General features: G+C 41.9%; 1 protein-coding gene across 1 annotated transcript in view; it reads right to left on the bottom strand.

Annotated features, from left to right (window-relative positions):
- LOC130367301 (extracellular calcium-sensing receptor-like) overlaps positions 1-21,134 on the bottom strand; it is a 51,958-nt gene that overhangs the window by 17,679 nt on the left and 13,145 nt on the right. The window contains 4 exon segments of the mRNA XM_056569709.1: positions 5,824-6,728; positions 6,806-6,959; positions 15,144-15,371; positions 16,759-17,589. Of these exon segments, the coding sequence (XP_056425684.1) occupies positions 5,824-6,728; positions 6,806-6,959; positions 15,144-15,371; positions 16,759-17,589 (2,118 nt within the window).

The raw sequence follows: 21,134 nt of genomic DNA, 5'->3' as shown, positions 1-21,134 counted from the left end.
GGCTTGAGCAGGGGGACCTTGCGTGCACTGCAGGATTTTAATCCATGGCGGTGTAGTGTGTTACTAATAGTTTTCTTGGAGAATGTGGTCCCAGCTCTCTTCAGGTCATCGACCAGGTCCTGCCATGTAGTTCAGGGCTGATTCCTCATCTTCCTCATAATCATTGATGGCCCAAGAGGTGAGATCTTAAATGGAGCCCCAGACCGAGGGAGATTGACTGTCATCTTAAACTTTTTACATTTTTTAATAATTGCGCCAACAAGTTGCTTGCCTATTGTCCTGTAGCCCGTTCCAGCCATGTGCAGGTGTTCAGTTTTATTCCTGATGTCCTTAAATAGCTCTCTGATCTTGGCCATTGTTGAAAGGTTGGAGTCGGTTTGATTGAGTGTGTGGACAGGTGTCTTTTATACAGGTAACAAGGTCAAACAGGTGCAGTTAATACAGGTAATGAGTGGAGAACAGGAGGGCTGCTTAACCCCTTAAGGACCAAGCCCATTTTCACCTTAAGGACCAGAGCTTTGGGATGCTTTACTTCTGAATTTGATTTCAAATTTTTTTTCTTTTTAGTGACACATTCTACTTTATTAAAAATACAGTGATGTAATGGTAAAAATGATGACTAGATCGTGCTTCAATTATAATATGAAAGTGCAAATTTATTACACAATAAAATACATATAAAATATAAAATGTAGAAAATATAAACAATAACTCCTCGAAACACAAGGGCTCTTGTGCCGAGGAAAAATTACAATATAAAACTTATAAAACTTATACACACACCAATAGCTAGCAATGAGATTTTTTGAGAATTTTTTAAACAATGCAATCATACTTTAAATCCGGCCTCCGATAATTATTGGTCATTATCGGAGGCCGGATTTAAAGTATTATTGCATTGTTTAAAAAATTCTCAAAAAATCTCAATGCTAGCTATTGGTGTGTGTATAAGTTTTATAAGTTTTATATTGTAATTTTTCCTCGGCACAAGGGCCCTTGTGTTTCGAGGAGTTATTGTTTATATTTTCTACATTTTATATTTTATATGTATTTTATTGTGTAATAAATTTGCACTTTCATATTATAATTGAAGCACGATCTAGTCATCATTTTTACCATTACATCACTGTATCAGGCAACTGATGCTAGCCTAGAGGGGTTGGCTACTTTTTTAGTTTTGTTTCCCTTATCACAACACCAGGTGTAGGTGTACAGCCCTCTTACCTCGGCTAGTTAATTGTGAGCTGCACATCCCCAGTTTTTTACCTACATTCTACTTTATGTTAGTGGTAAATTTTCATCAAAACTTGCATAATTTCTTGCATTTTTATAACTTTGAAGCTCTCTGCTTGTAAGGAAAATGGACAAACAAAATAAATTATATATTGATTCACATATACAACATGTCTACTTTATGTTGGCATCATAAAGTTGACATATTTTTACTTTTTGAAGACAATAGAGGGCTTCAAAGTATAGCAGCAATTTTCCATTTTTTCACGTAAATTTCAAAACCTGAATTTTTCAGGGACCAGTTCAGTTTTGAAGTGAATTTGTTAACCCTTTAGGTGTTTCCCATGAATAGCAGCAAAGTGGAGGCAAAAATTCTAAATCTTCATTTTTTACACTAACATGTTCTTGTAGACCCATATTGTTTATTTTTACAAGGGGTAAAAGGAGAAAAAGCCCCCCAAAATATGTAACCCAATTTCTCTCGATTAAGGAAATACCTCATATGTGGATGTAAAGTGCTTTGTGGGTGCACTAGAGGGCTCAGAAGAGAAGGAGCGACAATGGGATTTTGGAGAGGGAATTTTGCTGAAATGTTTTTTGCGGGGGCATGTCTCATTTAGGAAGCCCCTATGGTGTCAGAACAGCAAAAACACCCCCCATGGCATACTATTTGGAAAACTACACCCCTTAAAGAACATAACGAGGGTACAGTGAGCCTTAACACCCGACAGGTGTTTGACGAATTTTCAATAAACTTGGACGGGAAAATGAAAATTTTATTTTTTTCACTAAAATGCTGATGTTACCCCAAATTTTTTATTTTCAGAAGGGGTAATAGTTAAAAATGCCCCCAAAATTTGAAACCCCATTTCTCTCGAGTAAGGAAATATCTCATATGTGGATGTAAAGTGCTCTGCGGGTGCACTAGAGGGCTCAGAAGGGAAGGAGCGACATTGGGCTTTTTGAAAGCGAATTTTGCTGAAATGGTTTTGGGGGGGGGGGGGGGGGCATGTCTCAATTAGGAAGCCCCCATGGTGCCAGAGCAGCAAAGAACATGGCACAATATTTGGGAAACTACACCCCTCAAGAAATGTAACAAGGGGTACAGTGAGCCTTAACACCCCACAGGTGTTTGACGACTTTGAGTTGAATTGCTGATGTTACTCCAAATTTCTCATTTAATAGGTGAAAATGTCCCCCAAAATTTGTAGCCCCATTTCTCTCAAGTAAGGAAATATCTCATATGTGGATGTAATATGCTCTATGGGTGCACTTGAGGGCTCAGAAGGGAAGGAGCGACAATGGAATTTTGGAGAGAGAATTTGGTTGGAATAGAAGTCTGGGGCCATGTGCCTTTACAAAGCCCCCATGGTGCCAGAGAAGTGGACCCCCCCCCCCCCATGTGACCCCATTTCTGAATTCCCCCCCCCCCACAGAACGTAACAAGGGGTACAGTGAGCCTTAACACCCCACAGGTGTTTGACGACTTTGAGTTGAATTGCTGATGTTACTCCAAATTTCTCATTTTTACAAGGGTTAATAGGTGAAAATGTCCATCAAAATTTGTAGCCCCATTTCTCTCAAGTAAGGAAATATCTCATATGTGGATGTAATATGCTCTATGGGTGCACTTAAGGGCTCAGAAGGGAAGGAGCGACAATGGAATTTTGGAGAGAGAATTTGGTTGGAATAGAAGTCTGGGGCCATGTGCCTTTACAAAGCCCCCATGGTGCCAGAGCAGTGGACCCCCCCCCCCCATGTGAACCCATTTCTGAATTTACCCCCCCCCCCCACAGAACGTAACAAGGGGGGCAGTGAGCATTTACACCCCACTGGCGTTTGACAGATCTTTGAAACAGTGGGCTGTGCAAATGAAAAATAAAATTTTTCATTTTCATGGACCACTGTTCCAAAAAATCTGTCAGTCACCTATGTGGTGTAGATGCTCACTGCACTCCTTGTTAAGTTCCTTGATGGGTGTAGTTTCCAAAATGGTGGTCACATGTGGGTATTTTTTATTTTTTTTTGCATTTGTGTCAGAACGCTGTAACCAGCCGCCAACCCTGTGCAAATAACCAATTTAGGCCTCACATTTATATAGTGCACTCTCACTCCTGAGCCATGTTGTGCGCCCGCAGAGCACTTTACGTCCACATATGGGGTATTTCCGTACTTGGGAGAAATTGTGTTCCAAATTTTGGGGGTATTTTTTTACCTTTTACTTACGAAAATGAAAAGTAGGGGGCAACACCAGCATGTTGGTGTTAAAAATGTAATTTTTTTACACTAACATGCTGGTGTAGACCCCAACTTTACCTTTTCATAGGGATTAAAAGGAGAAAAAGACCCCAAAAAATTTGTAATGCAATTTCTCCTGAGTAAGGAAATACCCCATATGTAGCCCTAAACTGTTGCCTTGAAATACGACAGGGCTCTGAAGTGAGAGAGCGCCATGCGCATTTGAGGCCTAACTTAGGAATTTTCATAGGGGTGTACCCGGATGCAAGCGTTACACTTACCTCCTCCACCAAAAATACTGTATGTCAGTTTTCCTTAAACAGGGTGCCTCCAGTTGTTGCAAAGCTCCCAACATGCCTGGACAGTCAATGGCTGTCCGGCAATACTGTGAGTTGTTATTTTGCATCAGCTGGAGGCTTCGTTCTGGAAACACTGCCGTACCAGACATTTTTTTTATTTATTTACAGTGTAAGGGTGTAGTGTATATGGAGTATTTTACTCTTTATTTAAGGTTAGAGTAGTGTAGTGTTTTTAGGGTACATTCAAACAGGTGGGTTCACAGAGAGTTTGCCGCTGGGAGTTTGAGCTGCAGCGAAAAATTTGCCGCATCTCAAACTTGAAGCGGGAGATTTTCTGTAAAACCCTGCCAGTGTGAATGTACCCTGTACATTCACTTGGGGCGTGGGGGGGGGGCGAGAGCAAACCTTCAGCTGTTGAAAAACTTCAACTCCAGGCATACACTGACAGACCATGCATGCTGAGAGTTGTAGTTATGCAACAGCTAGAGGCACACTGGTCAGGAAACACTGAGTTAGGTAACAGACTACTGCAGTGTTTCCCCACCACTGTCTGTTTCCTAACTCAGTGTTTCCCAACCCGTGTGCCTCCAGTTGTTGCAAAACTAGCAAAACTCCAAGCATACCCAGACAGCCGAAGGGCACTGTGTAGTGGTCTACAAACTGTAGCTCTCCAGATGTTGCAAAACTTCAACTCCAAGCATGCCCAGACTGCCCAGGCATGCTGGGAGTTGTTGTTCGGCAACAGCTGGAGGGCCAGATGTTGCTGAACTACAACTCCCAGCATGCCCGGACAGTCTCGGGATGCTTTGAATTGAAATCTGGAGCGCTACAGTTTGGACACCACTGTACAGTAGTCTTCAAACTGTGCCCTTCCAGATGTTGCAAAACTACAACTCCCAGGATGCCAAAACTATCCAGGCATGCTGGGAGTTGTAGTTCTGTAAAATCTGAAGGGCCAGATGTTACAGAACTACAACTCCCAGCATGCCTGGACTGTCTGGGCATGTTGAGAGTTGTAGTTTTGCAAAATCTGGAAGGACACACTTTGGAGACCACTGCACACTGGTCTCCAAACTTACAAAGGCTGTCTGGGCATGCTGGGAGTTGTAGTTTTGAAACTCCTAGAAGCAGCAGTGAAGATCACTTTACAGCGATCTTCACTACTGCCTCTGACGTTGCTGCCGTTGCCTCCACTTGCCTGCACCTCCTTTCTCCCTGCCACCTCATTCCTATCCTTTAGGATGATGTCTCTGACGGCTCCGATCATCCTATTTGCCGGGCAATCGGGTCACAGAGACCCGATCAGCCCGGAATCAACGCAAATTGCCAATCTGAATTGATCGGCGGGGACCAAAATTCCCACGGGCTACCCACATAAGTATCAGAGCGTCAGGGCGTACCCCTACGCCCATGGTCCTTAAGAGGTTAAAGGGGTATTCTGGCAAAGATGTTAGATTGTGTTGATCCCGCCGCTAGGCAAATGCTGTCCCGCCCCCTCCCATAGACATGAATGGAGGGGGCGTGGTGTGACGTCACGAACACGGGAGCTCCATGCTCTCGTGTTCCAGACGCCACTGCTGCCGGCCTAGAGATCGCAGGGGTCCTCAGCAGCGGGACCCCCGCGATCTAACATCTTAACCCCTATCTTTTTGATAAGAGATAAGATGTTTTGCACTGGAGTACCCCTTTAAAGAAAAAAATAACAGGTCTGTAAAAGCCAGAATTCTTATTGGTTGGTAGGTGATCAAATACTTATGTCATGCAATAAAAGCAAATTAATTATTTAAAAATCTTACAATGAGATTTTCTGTATTTTTCTTTTAAATAACATTGATAACATTAACAGACCTCTACATGCTTTGTAAGTAGGAAAACCTGCTACATCGGCAGCGTATCAAATACTTGTTCTCCCCACTGTAGAATTCAGGCTTAGACCTTTGAGGGCTTATTGATTTACATGTTTCCAAGTTGAGAAACCTTGTGTTATACCTGGGAGACAACTATTTTTTATAGGGGAAAAACTTCACATGAAACACTAACATTTTTTCTTTACTAATCTTTTTTGTTTTGCCATCAGTTTTTCTCTTGAGTTCATGTCGGGTCTGAATACAATAATATAAAATTTTGGAAGGAACATACAAATGACCAAACCCCAGGTTGACGATTGGATAGCAAAGATCTCCATGGCCACCATATATTTTCCTTGTGAACTGAGAGATGCTGGAATGTAGGACAACCAGACGCTCAGGAAGGCCAGCATGCTGAAGGTGATGAACTTGGCCTCATTGAAGCTGTCGGGAAGTCTCCTGGCCAAGAAAGCTACAATGAAGCTTATGAAGGCCAGGAGACCGAGGTAGCCAAGCATAGACCAAAAAGCCAATAGTGACCCTTCATTACACTGAATGACTAGAACTCCAGAATTACTTTCTGACTTAACTTCTTGGAAGGGAGGGGAGAATGTCAGCCACATAATGCAAATAAATATCTGAATAAGGATACAGGAGATGACTATGAGATAGGATACATGTGGTCTAGTCCATTTCCTTAGTTGACTCCCAGGCCTTGTGGCCTTAAAAGCAATGACTACCATATTTGTTTTGGCCAAAATGCAGGAGACACAAAGTGCAAATATAACACCAAATGTCACTTGTCTTAAAAGACATATCTCATACTGGGGATAACCAATAAAGACTAAAGAGCAAAGAAAACAGAGCGATAGTGACACCAGGAGAAGACAACTCAAGGAGTAGTTATTGGCCCGAACAATGGGGGTTGTTCTGTAGTGAATAAAGAGGGCAAAGATGGCCACAGGAACCAATGATGAGGAGATGCCAGTAGTTGTTAAGGTGATGCCCAGTGGATCTTCACGTGAAAGGAATTCTTGAGTCTTTGGAACACAATGATCTTGGGTTGGATTTGGCCACATATCCCATGGGCATGTTGTACATAGTAGCGAATCTTAAGAAAAAGTGGTAAAACATAGTGTGAAATCGATAGACTTGTGTTCCAGAAAAGGTTTAACAAGAGAGTAAAACATTTTATGGGTTAAATATTTTTTTCTCTACCTGTGTGGTTGGCTATCTCTCCAAAAGGACATGGAATGCAATGAAAACAGCAGGAAGGTTGGCCTTTTCTGGCTGCTTTCCTAAAGCCTGATGGACAACTAGGGCTGCAGACTGAAACAGGTACCTGGGAACAAAATGAAGGGAGATTTTTTTTTTCCAAATAAGGTGATTGCTTATGGAAAGGAAAATTCCGGGGGTGCATTCAGGAACAATGGACATAACTAACATCTGGTGTCTCTTTTTGTTTTTGCAGGATTTGACCAGACAAAACAATTACTGCTTGTAGTATTTTTTTGGACTTCTCAAATCCTGAAAAATAATCGGAGACTGTAACAGATCACTCAACCCAGCCTTTCATGACTTGTTTTACATTTATAAGAGGTTTTTGTCACTGACAAAGGTGACCTAACCTTAGACACTCTAAGAATACAACTTACTTATCTCCTTTTTGCTCCCTCGCTGCAGGACATACTCCTTCCGTGCTTCTGACAGCACAAACACACACACACGATTACAACACTCTTTGCCGAGGCAGGGCACAGAGGTCATGATCTGTCATTTTTACAAACAACAATTTAACCCCGATAGGGGGTTAACAGAAAGCCTCTATATAAGTATGTGTTCTAGTAAAACATACTTTTTAATCAAATAATAAAGTAAAGGTAAGAAACAATACCACTGACCCAATCACATCAAATGATGTCACATATGTCTTGAAGAGACCAGTCCCTAGCAGTCAACTAATCGGTCAATCTTCACTTAATTACGGGTCCTAATAGACATCAGTGGAGTACTATCTACATATAGTTATATAAAGTGTGTTATTTGACCACTATCTTGGTCTGTAGAGTACTTGGGTATTTAATGTGTGATACGCATCTCAATCCCCTAAATAACTCTATAGTTGACAATACCAAATGGTATTTGGTATTGACCACTTTATTCTTAATTCCAATATCACCACTGGGTGGCCTTATCCGTGTGGACTGTATCTATTTAATTTCATATTTATGCATCCAAATCACTTTAACGTACTGACCAGCACCTACTGTGCACCGCAGGTCTGGACTTAAGGCTTATAGCGCCCACTAGTAAATACTTATAGATGCATAATATACAGACTCATGATTATAGATATGTTGTGAAAGCATGTTAAAATGTCAGGCTGTCACACCCTGACATGTTTCGCCACTCACGTGGCTTTATAAAGGAGATTACAGACTGACAGCATTGAGTTTCCAGGGTAAATGAGTCCTTTTTATATCCATATTTAATTGATGTCATAATCCCACCATCCAATGATCATTCTGTATATCTACAGCCAATAGGGTAAAACTCTAATCCCCTATTGATCATACCAGCATTCACAATACTAACACTGGATCCAGCTATCTAATGTATGTGTTCTTACTGACATCAGACGCCACTGGTGATGTTTATTTGTAGGTTCTTACTGATGCTTACCTTGCTCTATGCCAATCAGCTCTCTTGTTCATGTAAACATCTGCCACGTCATAATGGGGCTGTTGCGGCTGTGCATCATGTCCTGATCATGTGGCGCTCCTGCGTTCACATGATCACTTTATGCAAATTAGCTCATGTGCATACAATGAATCTGTGCATTCGCATAAGTCGTATCTGCACATGCGCATCAACCAAGATCTCTCATACTTGCGCATGCGATACCTCTGAAACTGATAGCTCTGTTGGTGGGGACTATAACCCATACAGAACGGGCACTAAAAGAAAGATGGGCCAAGGGTATCCTCAGAGACCAAGAAAGTCTACAACCCCCAGAACAAATAACGGTCGGAACACAACATGCCCTCCAAACAGAGATCAATCTCTACTGGAAAGTACTTCCATCTCTTCCTTTGTTCCCTCATTTGGGCCTGTTCCAGCTCTAATGCAGGGGCATACCATGAATGTAAATGCACCTATCATGAATACAACTCTGCAGAGACAATTTACGAGGACAAATATGTTCCCAGGGCACAGTCAAAATATACAGACTGGGCACAATACGGTACCGATAAATACATCTGTATTTGGAGGGGGATAGGGTATCCCGAGTTTGACTACCTCAATAGTGCCCAGCTACAATATTGCACCGCCACTAGGTATAACATCGACTCCTACCACTTTTTTAGGGGTTCGGAAATAACTGGGGTTCCCGTGGGGCCCCAAGAAACTGATGATGAGAATACTTGTCTCTCCTCAGAGGACGAAGGCGAACAACTACAGGTCATTAATTTGTCGAGCAAAAGATTGACAGAGGGACAAATCACACTATTGTCAAAGGGGCTATCATTTGCACCCACTCCCAACTATGATTTATTCACCTGGGTGAAGGATGTTAATTTATTCACATGGAAGTTGGCTTTACATAAATATCACACTATCGCACGGAAACAGGGATGCAACAGAGAGATGCTAGGGTGATGGAGAGTTTAGTGGCCCTATTGGATGACAACAGTGGCCCACCTCTACCAATGGCACCATTCTCTAATTTAAAACTGAAAAGTATAAATACTCCACCTTTGAAGTTATTTAGCAACATCGAGACCTTCGTACAGTTGGTCACTCAACAACTGTGCCGAGTGAGGCAGAACAAGAAAGGTAAACCGAGAAACCTCAGCCCCTCGGAGTGGGAAGCCCTAAGATCTTTACAATCGGATGAATCAATTGAAATTAAGCTGGCAGATGAGTGTGGCAACGTGGTCGTTCTTGATAAGGATGACTACGTTGCCATGGCCCTTTGGCTCCTTCAGGATGACACCACATATGAGGTCCTACCCTCAAATCCAACGATAATCTACCAGTAGGAATTGAAAAGCTTACTAATGGAAGCAAAAGATAACAATCTCATATCGGAGGAGGAGTTCAAAGTGATGTTCAACCCGGCCCCTGTATTGGCAACATTTTACGTTCTCCCAAAAGTTCTCAAGAAGGAATCCCCAATTCCGGGGAGACCGATTTTGTCAGGTAATGATAACCTGACTCAAGAATGCAGCCGCTACATTGATCAAATATTCTCTCCTTTTGTGCAATGCTTGCCATCTTATTTACAAGACACTAAAGACATGGTGTGTAAGCTTTATGATGTTGTTGTGCAGGGAGGTACATGTCTAGCGAGCCTGGACATGGAGTCCCTGTATAGCAACATCAGACATGAACTTGGTATAGGGGCAGTCACTCACTTCCTGAGCACCAAGGGCACACAATTTCACGCACACAATCGATTTGTTTTTTCACTTCTACGCTTTGTTCTTACACACAATTTTTTCATGTTTAATGGTAAATTTTACCACCAGATTAAAGCATCGGCCATGGGCACAGTTTGCGCCCCCACCTACGCTAATTTATTTCTTGGGTGGTCGGAGGACACTATAGTTTTCACTGAGGCCAACCATAAATTCACTAAACACATTCTTTTTTGGGGATGTTTTATTGATGACATTTTGATTTTGTGGGATGGTGGTAGGGATCTTTTTCAGGATTTTGTTTCTATCTTAAATCACAATGATCACAATAATTTTCTTGATCTCACTATTATGATCGACAATAGCGGCTGCATTCAAACCACAATGTTTCGTAAGGAAACAGCAGTGACCAGCCTTTTGTGTGTGGAACAGATGGCACCAGACAGCGCTTAAACAGGGTATACCAGTAGGCCAGTTCTTAAGAGCAAGGCGGAACTGCTCACAGGATAATACCTTTGAACAGAAGTCTCGTAAATTGACGAGAATATTTAAAAATAGAGGGTATCTGAGAAATTGCTTACAGAAAGCCCAACATAGGGCCAGGAACATCTCAAGGATAGATTTATTACAGGAGAGGACAAGACGGAATGAGGAGACACCGTAAGTTATTCGGGGTATCGGAATGTATGATGATAAATCAGATAAAGTGATGGGCATCATGAAGAGATACTGGCTGATACTGATAGTTGATGAGGATTTGAGAGCAGTTCTACATGCCTTCCCTAATTTAATATATTGTAGGGGGCCTAATTTAAGAGACATGGTTGTCCACAGCCACTTTAAGGACAGTGCGAAAGAGACCTGGCTGAGAAAGCCGAATGTGGGTACATGCCCTTGTGGCCAGTGCTCCTTTTGTCCATGTGGCCAGTGCTCCTTTTGTCGGAAGGTGTTTACAAACCCTGCGGATGGGCGACCATATTTACTGTATGACTTTGTGAATTGCAGAAGCACAGGCGTGGTATATGCCTGCACCTGCACATGTCCCAAACTCTATGTAGGAAAGACCCTTCAAGAGTTCCGGAGACGGACCTCTAAACACTTAAGCGGCATCTGGACGAGTGCCGATACACCGATTGCTCGACATATAAGAGAGACACATGCTGAGGAATCTAAAATGTTGGGACCTAAGGCAAATCAAACGCGGCCCAAGAGGTGGAAACTTGGATAAAATCCTCCTTTAAGAGGAATCGAAGTGGATCTTTCGACTAAAAACCTTAAACCCTACAGGTTTGAATGAGGGGTTCACATACACAGCATTCATTTAACAGATACATTTATCTCTGAATACTTACCTAGTCCATGCCTGCACGCAAATAGACGTTTAGTTATATTGTGGATTTAGTACCTGGGTAGAGTAATATACCCTCTCATTTGAGTGTCCAAAGTATAACATGGTCAGTTATACTGCAACCTGATCATGGATAGTGATTATTAATTTCCACATCCTATAGCTATACGTAGCATGATGTATCACAAGCTATTATCTGTATGACATTGAAGAAACCCGATTCCTTTTAATTCTGTTGTGAGATAACAATTGATAGGTATTCTGGCCTTCTGTAGTAAATGGCATGCTAATGGCATGATATTGATAGTTTGTCATGCGCACGATTTTGGTACTGGTGAAATAGTAACACACTATATATTATAGTAACACACAATATAATCAATATATATATATATATATATATATATATATATATATATTTATATATAACATAATATTCACTAAATTCATCATGCACTTGATATGAATAATTATGTGTATTCCAATAATCATGTGCATGCCATTTAATTATACATTTCTAACTTTTAATTTCCAGCTTTTAATATGTATGCACACCTACAGTTCACCTTAAACCCTTAATGGAGATAAGGTCTTGAGTATGTGTCCACTGTATGAGGACTACGGTATCTGATTGCTTTTCCCTGCGCATAGTGAATACGGTAATAATTCCGGCCGATGCGCAAGTATGAGGGATCTCGGCTGAGGCACATGTTAACCCCCTATCGGGGTTAAATTGTTGTTTATATTAATACCTCTGTATATGTTTAGTGGATTTTTGTTGGTAGAACTGTCATATTTAACTTGCAAGTGTGTCCTAAGTAGAGATGAGCAAACTTTTGAAAAATTTGATTTGTCCAATTCGCCGATATTTCCCAAAAATTTGTTTTGGTCCGAATTTATTTGCGGCTAATCTGAATGGCAATTTTTGGCGGAGAGTCTCAAGAGGGGTGTAGAACACTTCAGTTTGTCCTAATACGCATATGGAATACACTGTGTTAGTGAAATAATACTGTTATTCAGTATGACATGCAGATTACAGGCATCGCTATTAGAATCACTGCTGCAGTGTGTCAATGTGGCAGCAGGAAGACCATATGGTCAAAATTGAGGAGAATAAAGAGATTTTTTTTACGTGATTTCAATTTAGTTTAATCTAAATTGAATTTATTTCAATTTTTGTAGAACCCATTCTGGTGAGCATCGAGCTGGTGGTTCTCCGCAAGGCGAGATACCACCTGTTCCAGGCACTGCCTCTCAGTGCCCCCCTGACTATGAAAGTGCGAATGTTTCATTTAATCAGTTATGGTTCATTATTATCACTCCAAGCTGTTTTATTGGATTCTTGAGAAAATTCCACAGGCAATATGACATAGATAACCATAGGGCCTCCGTCTTGAAAAGATTACATCGATTTTAAACATTTTTAATTAAGATTTATATTAGATTCCCAAGTTTAATGCTCTGGTGTTTACTTTGAACTAAAGCTTTATTATCACAAAACCCAATCTAACAAGGAGTCACATGGCGGCACAATGACAGAGCTGAGAGGTGGCAGCAGCATGAGGAGACCATATATTGGCTGAATGACACAGCCTGGAGCTGGTGGCAGCATGAGTAGACAATAGGGCTTCACAATCCCTAAGATTAAAAGATGAATTTTAAAATTGAAATTGAAGATTTATGGTAGCTAGTGCTACCATAAAATATTTTTAGGTAATGTCCCAGGCCAAGCTGCATCAGTAAACCATATAGTGGCTGAATGGCACAGCCTAGAGGTGGCGGCAGCATGAGTAGACAATGTCATTTTTATTTAATTTAATTTGAATTTATTTACATTCTTTGAGTACTCATTCTGGTGAGCAATCGAGCTGGCGGTTCGCCGCGAGGCAAGCTACCACCTGTTCCAGCCCGTGCCTCTCACCACTCAAAGCTGAGCCGTGCGGCTAAAAATGAAAGTAACAGTGCTCAGCTAGCTCAGGGAGCTGTTCGGGATCGCCGGGGTAAAATCGCGGCATTCCAAACAGCTGTAGCACAGGAGGAAGGTCTCTTACCTTCCTTCCTGCAGTCCGATCGACGAATGAATGCTTCAAGCCTGAGATCCAGGCTTGAGCAATCAATCGCCAAAAACACTGATTGATCCATTCCTATGGGGATGCATCCATCAGTCTTAAAGATCAGTAAATGCAATGTTATAGCCCCTTATGGGAGCTATAATATTGCATAAGAAAACTGTAAAAGATCATTAACCCTTTCAATTATTCCTTCCCCTAATAAAAGTTTGAATCACCTGGCATTTCCAAGAATAAAAAAAAAACTGTGTAAATAAAAATAAAAATAAACATTTGTGGTATCGTCGTGTGCGGAAATGTCCGAATTATAAAAATATACCGCTTTTTAAGTCTAAGTCCAAAATAGCGCATTTTTGATCACTTTTTATACCACAAAAAAGTGAATAAAAAGTGATCAAAAAGTCTGATCAGAAAAAAAATGGTACTGCTAAAAACTTCACGGCGCAAAAATTGAGCCCTCATATCGCCCTGAACACAGAAAATAAAAAAGTTATAGGGCTCAGAAAATAACAATTTTAAATGTATAAATTTTCCTGCATGTAGTTATGATTTTTTCCAGAAGTGCGACAAAATCAAACCTATACAAGTATGGTATCATTTTAACCATATGGACCTACAGAATAAAGATAAGCTATAATTTTTGCCTAGAAATGTACTGCGTAAAAACGGAAGCCCCCAAAACTTATAAAGTAGTGTTTTTTCATCAATTTTGTCGCGCATTGATTTTTTTTCCCGTTTCACCGTAGAAAAATAAGCCATGATATAGAATTTTAGGTGAAAATTTTAAAGAGTTAGGATTTTTTAAAGTTAAGAAGGAAAAATTGAAAATAAAAAAACGGAAAAAGCCCGGGTCCTTAAAGGGTTAAAGTCCCATGCAAATCAATGGGATATGTATGTTCCTATAAACCGGCATAAGTTTACTTTCACTTTAGACGGGGCGTTCAACTTTGAACGCCACGTCTAAAGGGATAATAGCGCGCGGCACCGCGATCAGTGCCGCGCTATTAGCCACGGGTCCCGGTCGTTGTTAGAGGCCGGGCACGACCCGCTATGATGCCGTGGCCCCGCATTATAGAACGGGAGCGGACTCATGACGTACCGGTACGTCATGGGTCCTGCAGGGGTTAATGGCTTCAATAAAAAACCTTTCCAGTGAAGAAACGCACTGCTCTCTCTCCACCAGAATGCTGATGTGACTAGAAGGTGAAACGCTGCTGGAAAAAGCTTTTCTGTATAACACACACACAGGCTGTCCATCCTATCCCTCTGCATTGTAATGAATGAAATGATGAGCCGGAATATGGCTGCCGATTATATAGGGCTTTGACATCACAGGGGTGACTGGCTGCCGATAGGCTGCATCCTGCAAATGATTCAGGATCCTCTCGCCTACTCTTGTTCCCGCTTTCCCAGGATTCCTTCCCCATGTCCTGACATGTGGATCTTCCCTTTTAGAATAGAATTGCAGCGATATTCACATTCATTGCAAATCAAAATTTTCATGAAATTTGGAACGAATTCGGATTTGTCAGCTTCTATTGGCTCATCTCTTGTCCTAAGCAAGTGCCCTGGATTCCTTTTGCTAGCAATTGCGCCCCTCTCTGATATCTATTTCATGGTGAAAAAGTTCTTTGTCCTTTTATATTAGTAAATGACAAAGTCTAAAAGTAATGTCCATAGTATCTCACCCTGTGGTTTCCAGTTCCCCAATGTACTTTGCTGGTATTAATAGTGAAGATGTTCCCATTGGTTATACTGGTATCATAACTGCCCACTGTGACTGTTTGAAGTTTCCCTTCAGGACTCAGCTGCCAGTTCACTATATCGTACACCGCAGGGGGATCTCCGTTCTCATCGAAAAAGAGTTGTCTACCATTGGACGTGTTCAGACGTAACTTCTTCATGTAGTGCAACAACTGTGAGGAAATGATATAACATTGATCGTTATTAGGCCCTTAGAGGGGTTTTGCAGAATTAAACCATGCTTTATTTCAAAAATAGCTCCACACCTATCCACCAGCTGTATGTGGTATTGCAGCTCAGCTGCTTTAAATGGACACTGTAAATTGCAAAAACATTTTATATAATGTAAATAATAACACTGTAACAAACATTGGTTAAAAAAATGTGTATACTTGGGTCTCATACTTCTGACCACTAGGAATCCTTCCACTGTTCAGAAAACTGTCTTGTCACTGCAGATATTGCCTGTGTGTCTCGACTATAACAAAACACAGGCAGTGTGGTTGGGTCAAACAGGGCTCTGTGCATACTCTAGGCTTGTCAATCAGCCTGCTGTGTGAGCCAGGGGCATGTCACAGAGCCTCAGTGCACAGAGCAGCCAGTTATCAGCTCTGGGGAGTGAGGGAGTAAGTTCCAAAATGATATGTGAGGGCAAGAAAGGGAACTCCCCCTCCTCATTAGTGAACCGCATGCAGTGTGAACAACATAAACAAGGTAATTAGAAGCCATAAAAGGATGAAAACCAGGATAAAATGACATGGACAGGATCATCACCAGTTAAAAGAGTAATCCAAGAGCATTTATTTTTAAATCTCGTGACAGGTACACTTTAACCCCTTAAAGCACATTTTGGCCTTGAGGACACTTTTTTTCATTTTTGCATTTTTGTTTTTCCTCTTCTATCTACAGAGCTAGATGAGAATGTATTTTTTGTGCAACCAATTGTACTTTGTTATGACACCTTTCATTTTACCATAAAATGTACGGCACAACAAAAAAAAAACTATTATTTGTAGGGATAAATAAAAAGGAAAAAACTATTTTGCAATTTATGTGCGTTTAACACAGAGCACATTATGGCAGCACTCTATTCTGTGGTCAATACAATGAAAACAATAATAATATTTACATGCTTGTGTGTTATTATACTAAAAGTAAACCTTTTTGTATGAAAATCACTATGCTTAAAATTTGCCTATTCTGGTCACACAAGACCAAAATTTATCTCTTTGGTATCAAATCTTTTTGCCGTGTTTGGAGGAGAATTTTGCCTATGACCACAATAACATAATCCGCACCGTTAAACCTGGAGGTGGAAACGTTATGCTTTGGGGATGTTTTTTGGGCTAATTGGACAGGACAAGTTCATCACAACAAAGGGATGATGGAAGGGGCCATGTACCATATATTCTTGGGGGAGAACCTCCTTCCTTTAGCCAGGGCATTAAAATGGGTCATGGATGGGTATTCCAGCATTACAATGGCTCAAAACACACAGCAAAGGCTCAAGAAGATGCACATTATGGTCCTGGAGTGGATATCTCCTGACCTTATACTAACCTGCCAAGGCTTGAAGTTCTTAATATCAGCACATGATCCATTGAGGAATGGTCCATCTCCCTTCCTGCATTTACCTAAATTGTCCAGAGCCTTTGCAGCTGCATGAACTGCTGTATAGATGTTGTATGGTAACCTCAGATTAGAGACATCATTGTAGTTGTTCCAGATGCTCTCAAGACTTTCTTGGCCTGTACATTCTTTTATTGATGAGTTGGAAATTACTTTAGTTGACATCTGGTCTTGGAATTTACAGCCGAAAACTTGTTCCCATAATATTTTTATCCATTGATTTCCCACAACCATAGATGGATTGATCCTGTTGAGGAAATCTCCAAACCCTGGCATGCTTCCACTATGGATGGCAAAACCAATTGTTCCAAGAAGAAGTCTTGAATATTTACTCACTAATAAGAAAGATGATGTAGACCAAGCTTCACTGGCAATCCATACTTTTCCTGTGACGTTCTGCCTCAACATCTCATCTAGTACAAAGCTTAAGTCTATATCATTAGAGAAGATGACCACCGCTGTGGCTGTTGAGTCTTTAACCACCCGAGCAATATGTGGGGCGTTTCGGTCTTGCCGACTGGAGATTATGGTCTCTGTGAAAGCCACACAGGCTCCAGCTTTTATTATATCCCTCTTGACCAATTGGATACCTTGCTGCCCATAATCATTATTGGGGGCCAATAGACCAATCCAGGTCCATCCAAAGTACAACACAAGCTGTGCAAGACCTTGAGATTGAAAGGTGTCACTGGGGACTGTTCTAAAGAATGATCGGAACTGTATACGGTCACTGAGAAGAGAACTTGTGGCAAAGTGACTGATCTGTTGGAAAAATAAAAATAAAATATAATTGAATGAGAACCATGTTTCACAAATACTTTTTCTCATTTATGTAACGTATGACATACACCCAATGTACGACATAAATGCAAAAAAAAGTTTTTTATAATAATAAAAATAATAAGAAGAAGAATGTACCAAGTAGTGGCTAAAATTGAGGTAAACTTCCTATGTGTGAATATAATGATGATAAAAGGGATTACAATATCAAAGTGAAAGGAGAAGTTTAGTGGGAAAAACTGAACAACGGGCACCTCCTGCCTGGATACAAGATGAGCTATAGTTGGGCATGGAGGCATACAGGCTGAGGTCCTGCTAAATACACATATAGAGGGAGATTTATCAAAACCTGTGCAGAGTCAAAGCTGCCCAGTTGCCCATAGCAACCAATCAGATTGCTTCTTTCATTTTTCACAGGCCTTGTTAAGAATGTAAGAAGCGAGCTGATTGGTTGCTATGGGCAACTGGGCAGCTTTGACTCTGCATAGGTTTTTATAAATCTCCCCCATATAGTACATGCAGGAAATAGGCTTCATGTAATCAACCATTAGTGTATGGGACCAGGCCAGTAAGCGCACATACACATAGGTATCCCATTTTTGCCATGATTTTGGCATTTTAGTGTAGCGTAAGAGTAAACCATAATATAAACCCACCCTACCTTGCAACCAAACAACAAAGCAGCCCCAAAATATAACTCCGCCTTCTCCATGCTTCACACTAGGTACAGCATTCTTTTCTTTGTATGCTTAATTTTTGCATCTGTGAACAGAGCTGATGTGACTGGTCACAAAGTTTAAATTTCGTCTCATCTGTCCAAAGGACATTCTTTCAGAAGCTTTGTAGCTTGTCCTTTGGACAGGTGCGACAAAACTGGAGCTTTTTGGCAAAAAACATCAGTTCTATGTGTGGTGTCACGGGGGTGCAAGGAATACATGATTACTTTGCGATGCCAGGGCACCGTTAGCCTATACACGGTCCGAGGTAGAGACAGCTTCTCCTGGGCCAGACCCGAGGAGTAAAGAAACACATCGACGTTGGGTTACGGATAACTTCCTTTTATTGAGTAGGGAGAAGATGTTATTACACGCAGGCAGTATGGAGCAGAGTGGAGAGGATGCAGTGTAACCATTTGGTAACCTTGTTGCCTTATTGGGAGTTATAGTGCTTTCACTTGCTATCATTTGCAGACTGGCTGGATAGGATTGAGAAGAGATTTGTTCTTGTACTTCCTTCAGAGCTTCTCCATACACCGCTTCACTTGTTTACTATACTTGTGCATAGAACACAGCTCTAGGCTGAACTGCACTGGGGCAACTCCTCCTCCACTACACAAGCAAGATTTCTGGCTCTCACAGACCTGTAACTTCTTCTTTAAGAGTCTCCTCCGTCCTTCACTCATTACCTGTATTAATAGCACCTATTTGAACCTGTTATTAGTATAAAAGACACCTGTCCACAACCTTAAATTGTCACACTCCAAACTCCACTATGGCAAAGACCAAAGAGCTGTTGCAGGTCACCAGAAATAAAATTGTAGACCTGCAAAAGGCTGAGAAGACTGAATCTGGAATAGGCAAGAAGCTTGGTGTGAAGAAGAAGCTTGGTGTGAAAAAATCAACTATGGGAGCATTCATTAGAAAATGGAAGACATACAAGACCACTGATAATCTCCTTCTATCTGGGGCTCCATGCAAGATCTCACCCCGTGGTGTCAAAATGATCACAAGAACGGTAAGCAAAAGTCCCAGAACCACACGGAGGGACCTAGTGAATGACCTGCAGAGAGCTGGGACCAAAGTAACAAAGGCTACCATCAGAAACACACTATACCGCCCGGGACTCAAATCATGCAGTGACAGATGTGTCCCCTGCTTAACCGCTTAGGGACCTGGGGCGTACCTGTACGCCCGTGGAATTTCGGTCCCTGCCGCGTGCCGGGCGAGGACCGGACCGAGATGACTGCTGATATCTATCAGCAGGCACCCAGTGCAAACCCCTGGGGGGTCCTGAGACCGGTCAATTCAGACCTGCAATTTGCAGCGATTCTCGGTCAATCGGGTCTCTGGTGACCCGGTGACCCAGAAAAAAAGGTCTGAGAAAGCCCCATTCACCCTTACCCAACAGGAGTGAAGTGGCAAGGGTGCCACCTCACGATCATGTGATTGATTGGTCGCAACAACCGACCAATCACTGCCCTGCTGGGCGGTGATCAGGGCGGCGATTGGTGCAGACGGGGGTCTCTTACCTCTCCCTGGCCCGGCGGGGGTCCCCTCAGGAGCGGCGGTAGGAGATGGTGGAAGCAGCGGCGGAGGTCCTGCCAGCAGGATACAGCAGGAGGTGAGGCCTGTTCACCTCTTGCTTTTACTTAGCAACAACTCTCAGCATGCACAGACAAAAGGGCATGCTGGGAGTTGTAGTTTTGCAACAGCTGGAGTTCCATCTACAACTCCCAGCATGCCCTTTGGTAGTCTGTGCATACTGGGGGTTTAGTTATGCAACAGCTGGAGGCACATTTTTTCTATGAAAAAGTCTGTGTCCAGCTGTTGCATAACTACAACTCCCAGCATGCACAGACTACCAAAGGGCATTCTGGGAGTTGTGACAGTGTGCCTCCAGTTGTTGCAAAACTACAAAACTCAGCATGTCCTTCAACTGTCAATGCATGCTGAGTGTTGCAGTTTTGCAACAGCGTGAGACACATTGTTGTAAAACAGAGTTTGTGTCCTAACTCAGTGTTTTGCAACCAGTGTGCCTCCAGCTGTTGAAAAAATGCAACTCCCAGCATGATTGGTTTGTCAGTGTATGCTGGGAGTTGTAGTTTTGCAACAGCTGGAGGTTTGCCCCCCCCCCCTGTGAATGTACAGGGTACATTCACACAGGTGGTGGTTTACAGTGAGTTTTCAGCTTAAAGTTTGAGATGAGAAACTCACTGTAAACCCCCTCCCATGTTAATATTCCCTGAAAACACTACACTACACTACACAAAATAAATAGTAAAACAATACATATACATATACCCCTACACAGTCCCACCCCCCCCCCCAAAAAAAAAAAAAAATGTCTTGTACGGCAGTGTTTCCAAAACGGAGCCTCCAGCTGTTGAAAAACAACAACTCCCAGTATTTCCGGACAGCCACTGACTGTCAAGGCATGCTGGGAATGTTGCAATAGCTGGAGACACCCTGTTTGGGAAACACTGTCGTAGGGTATTTTGGTGGCGGATACATATCCCCAAAATAGGCCCTTAAATGCGCATGGCACTCTCTCGCTTCAGAGCCCTGTAGTATTTCAAGGCAACATTTTAGGGCCACATATGGGGTATTTCCGTACTCGGGAGAAATTGCGTTACAAATTTTGGGGGGATTTTTCTCCTTTTACCCCTTATGAAAAGCTAAAGTTGGGTAGTTGGGGTCTACACCAGCATGTTAGTGTATTTTTTTTTTTTTTTTTACACTGACATGCTGGTGTTGCCCCATACTATTAATTTTCACAAGCGGTTAAAGGAAAAAAAGACCCCCAAAATT

The sequence above is a fragment of the Hyla sarda genome, chromosome 4, assembly GCF_029499605.1.
Source record: "Hyla sarda isolate aHylSar1 chromosome 4, aHylSar1.hap1, whole genome shotgun sequence".
Taxonomy (NCBI): domain Eukaryota; kingdom Metazoa; phylum Chordata; class Amphibia; order Anura; family Hylidae; genus Hyla; species Hyla sarda.
Note: the sequence above shows the minus strand (reverse complement) of the source record. Positions and strands in the feature narration are given on the sequence as shown.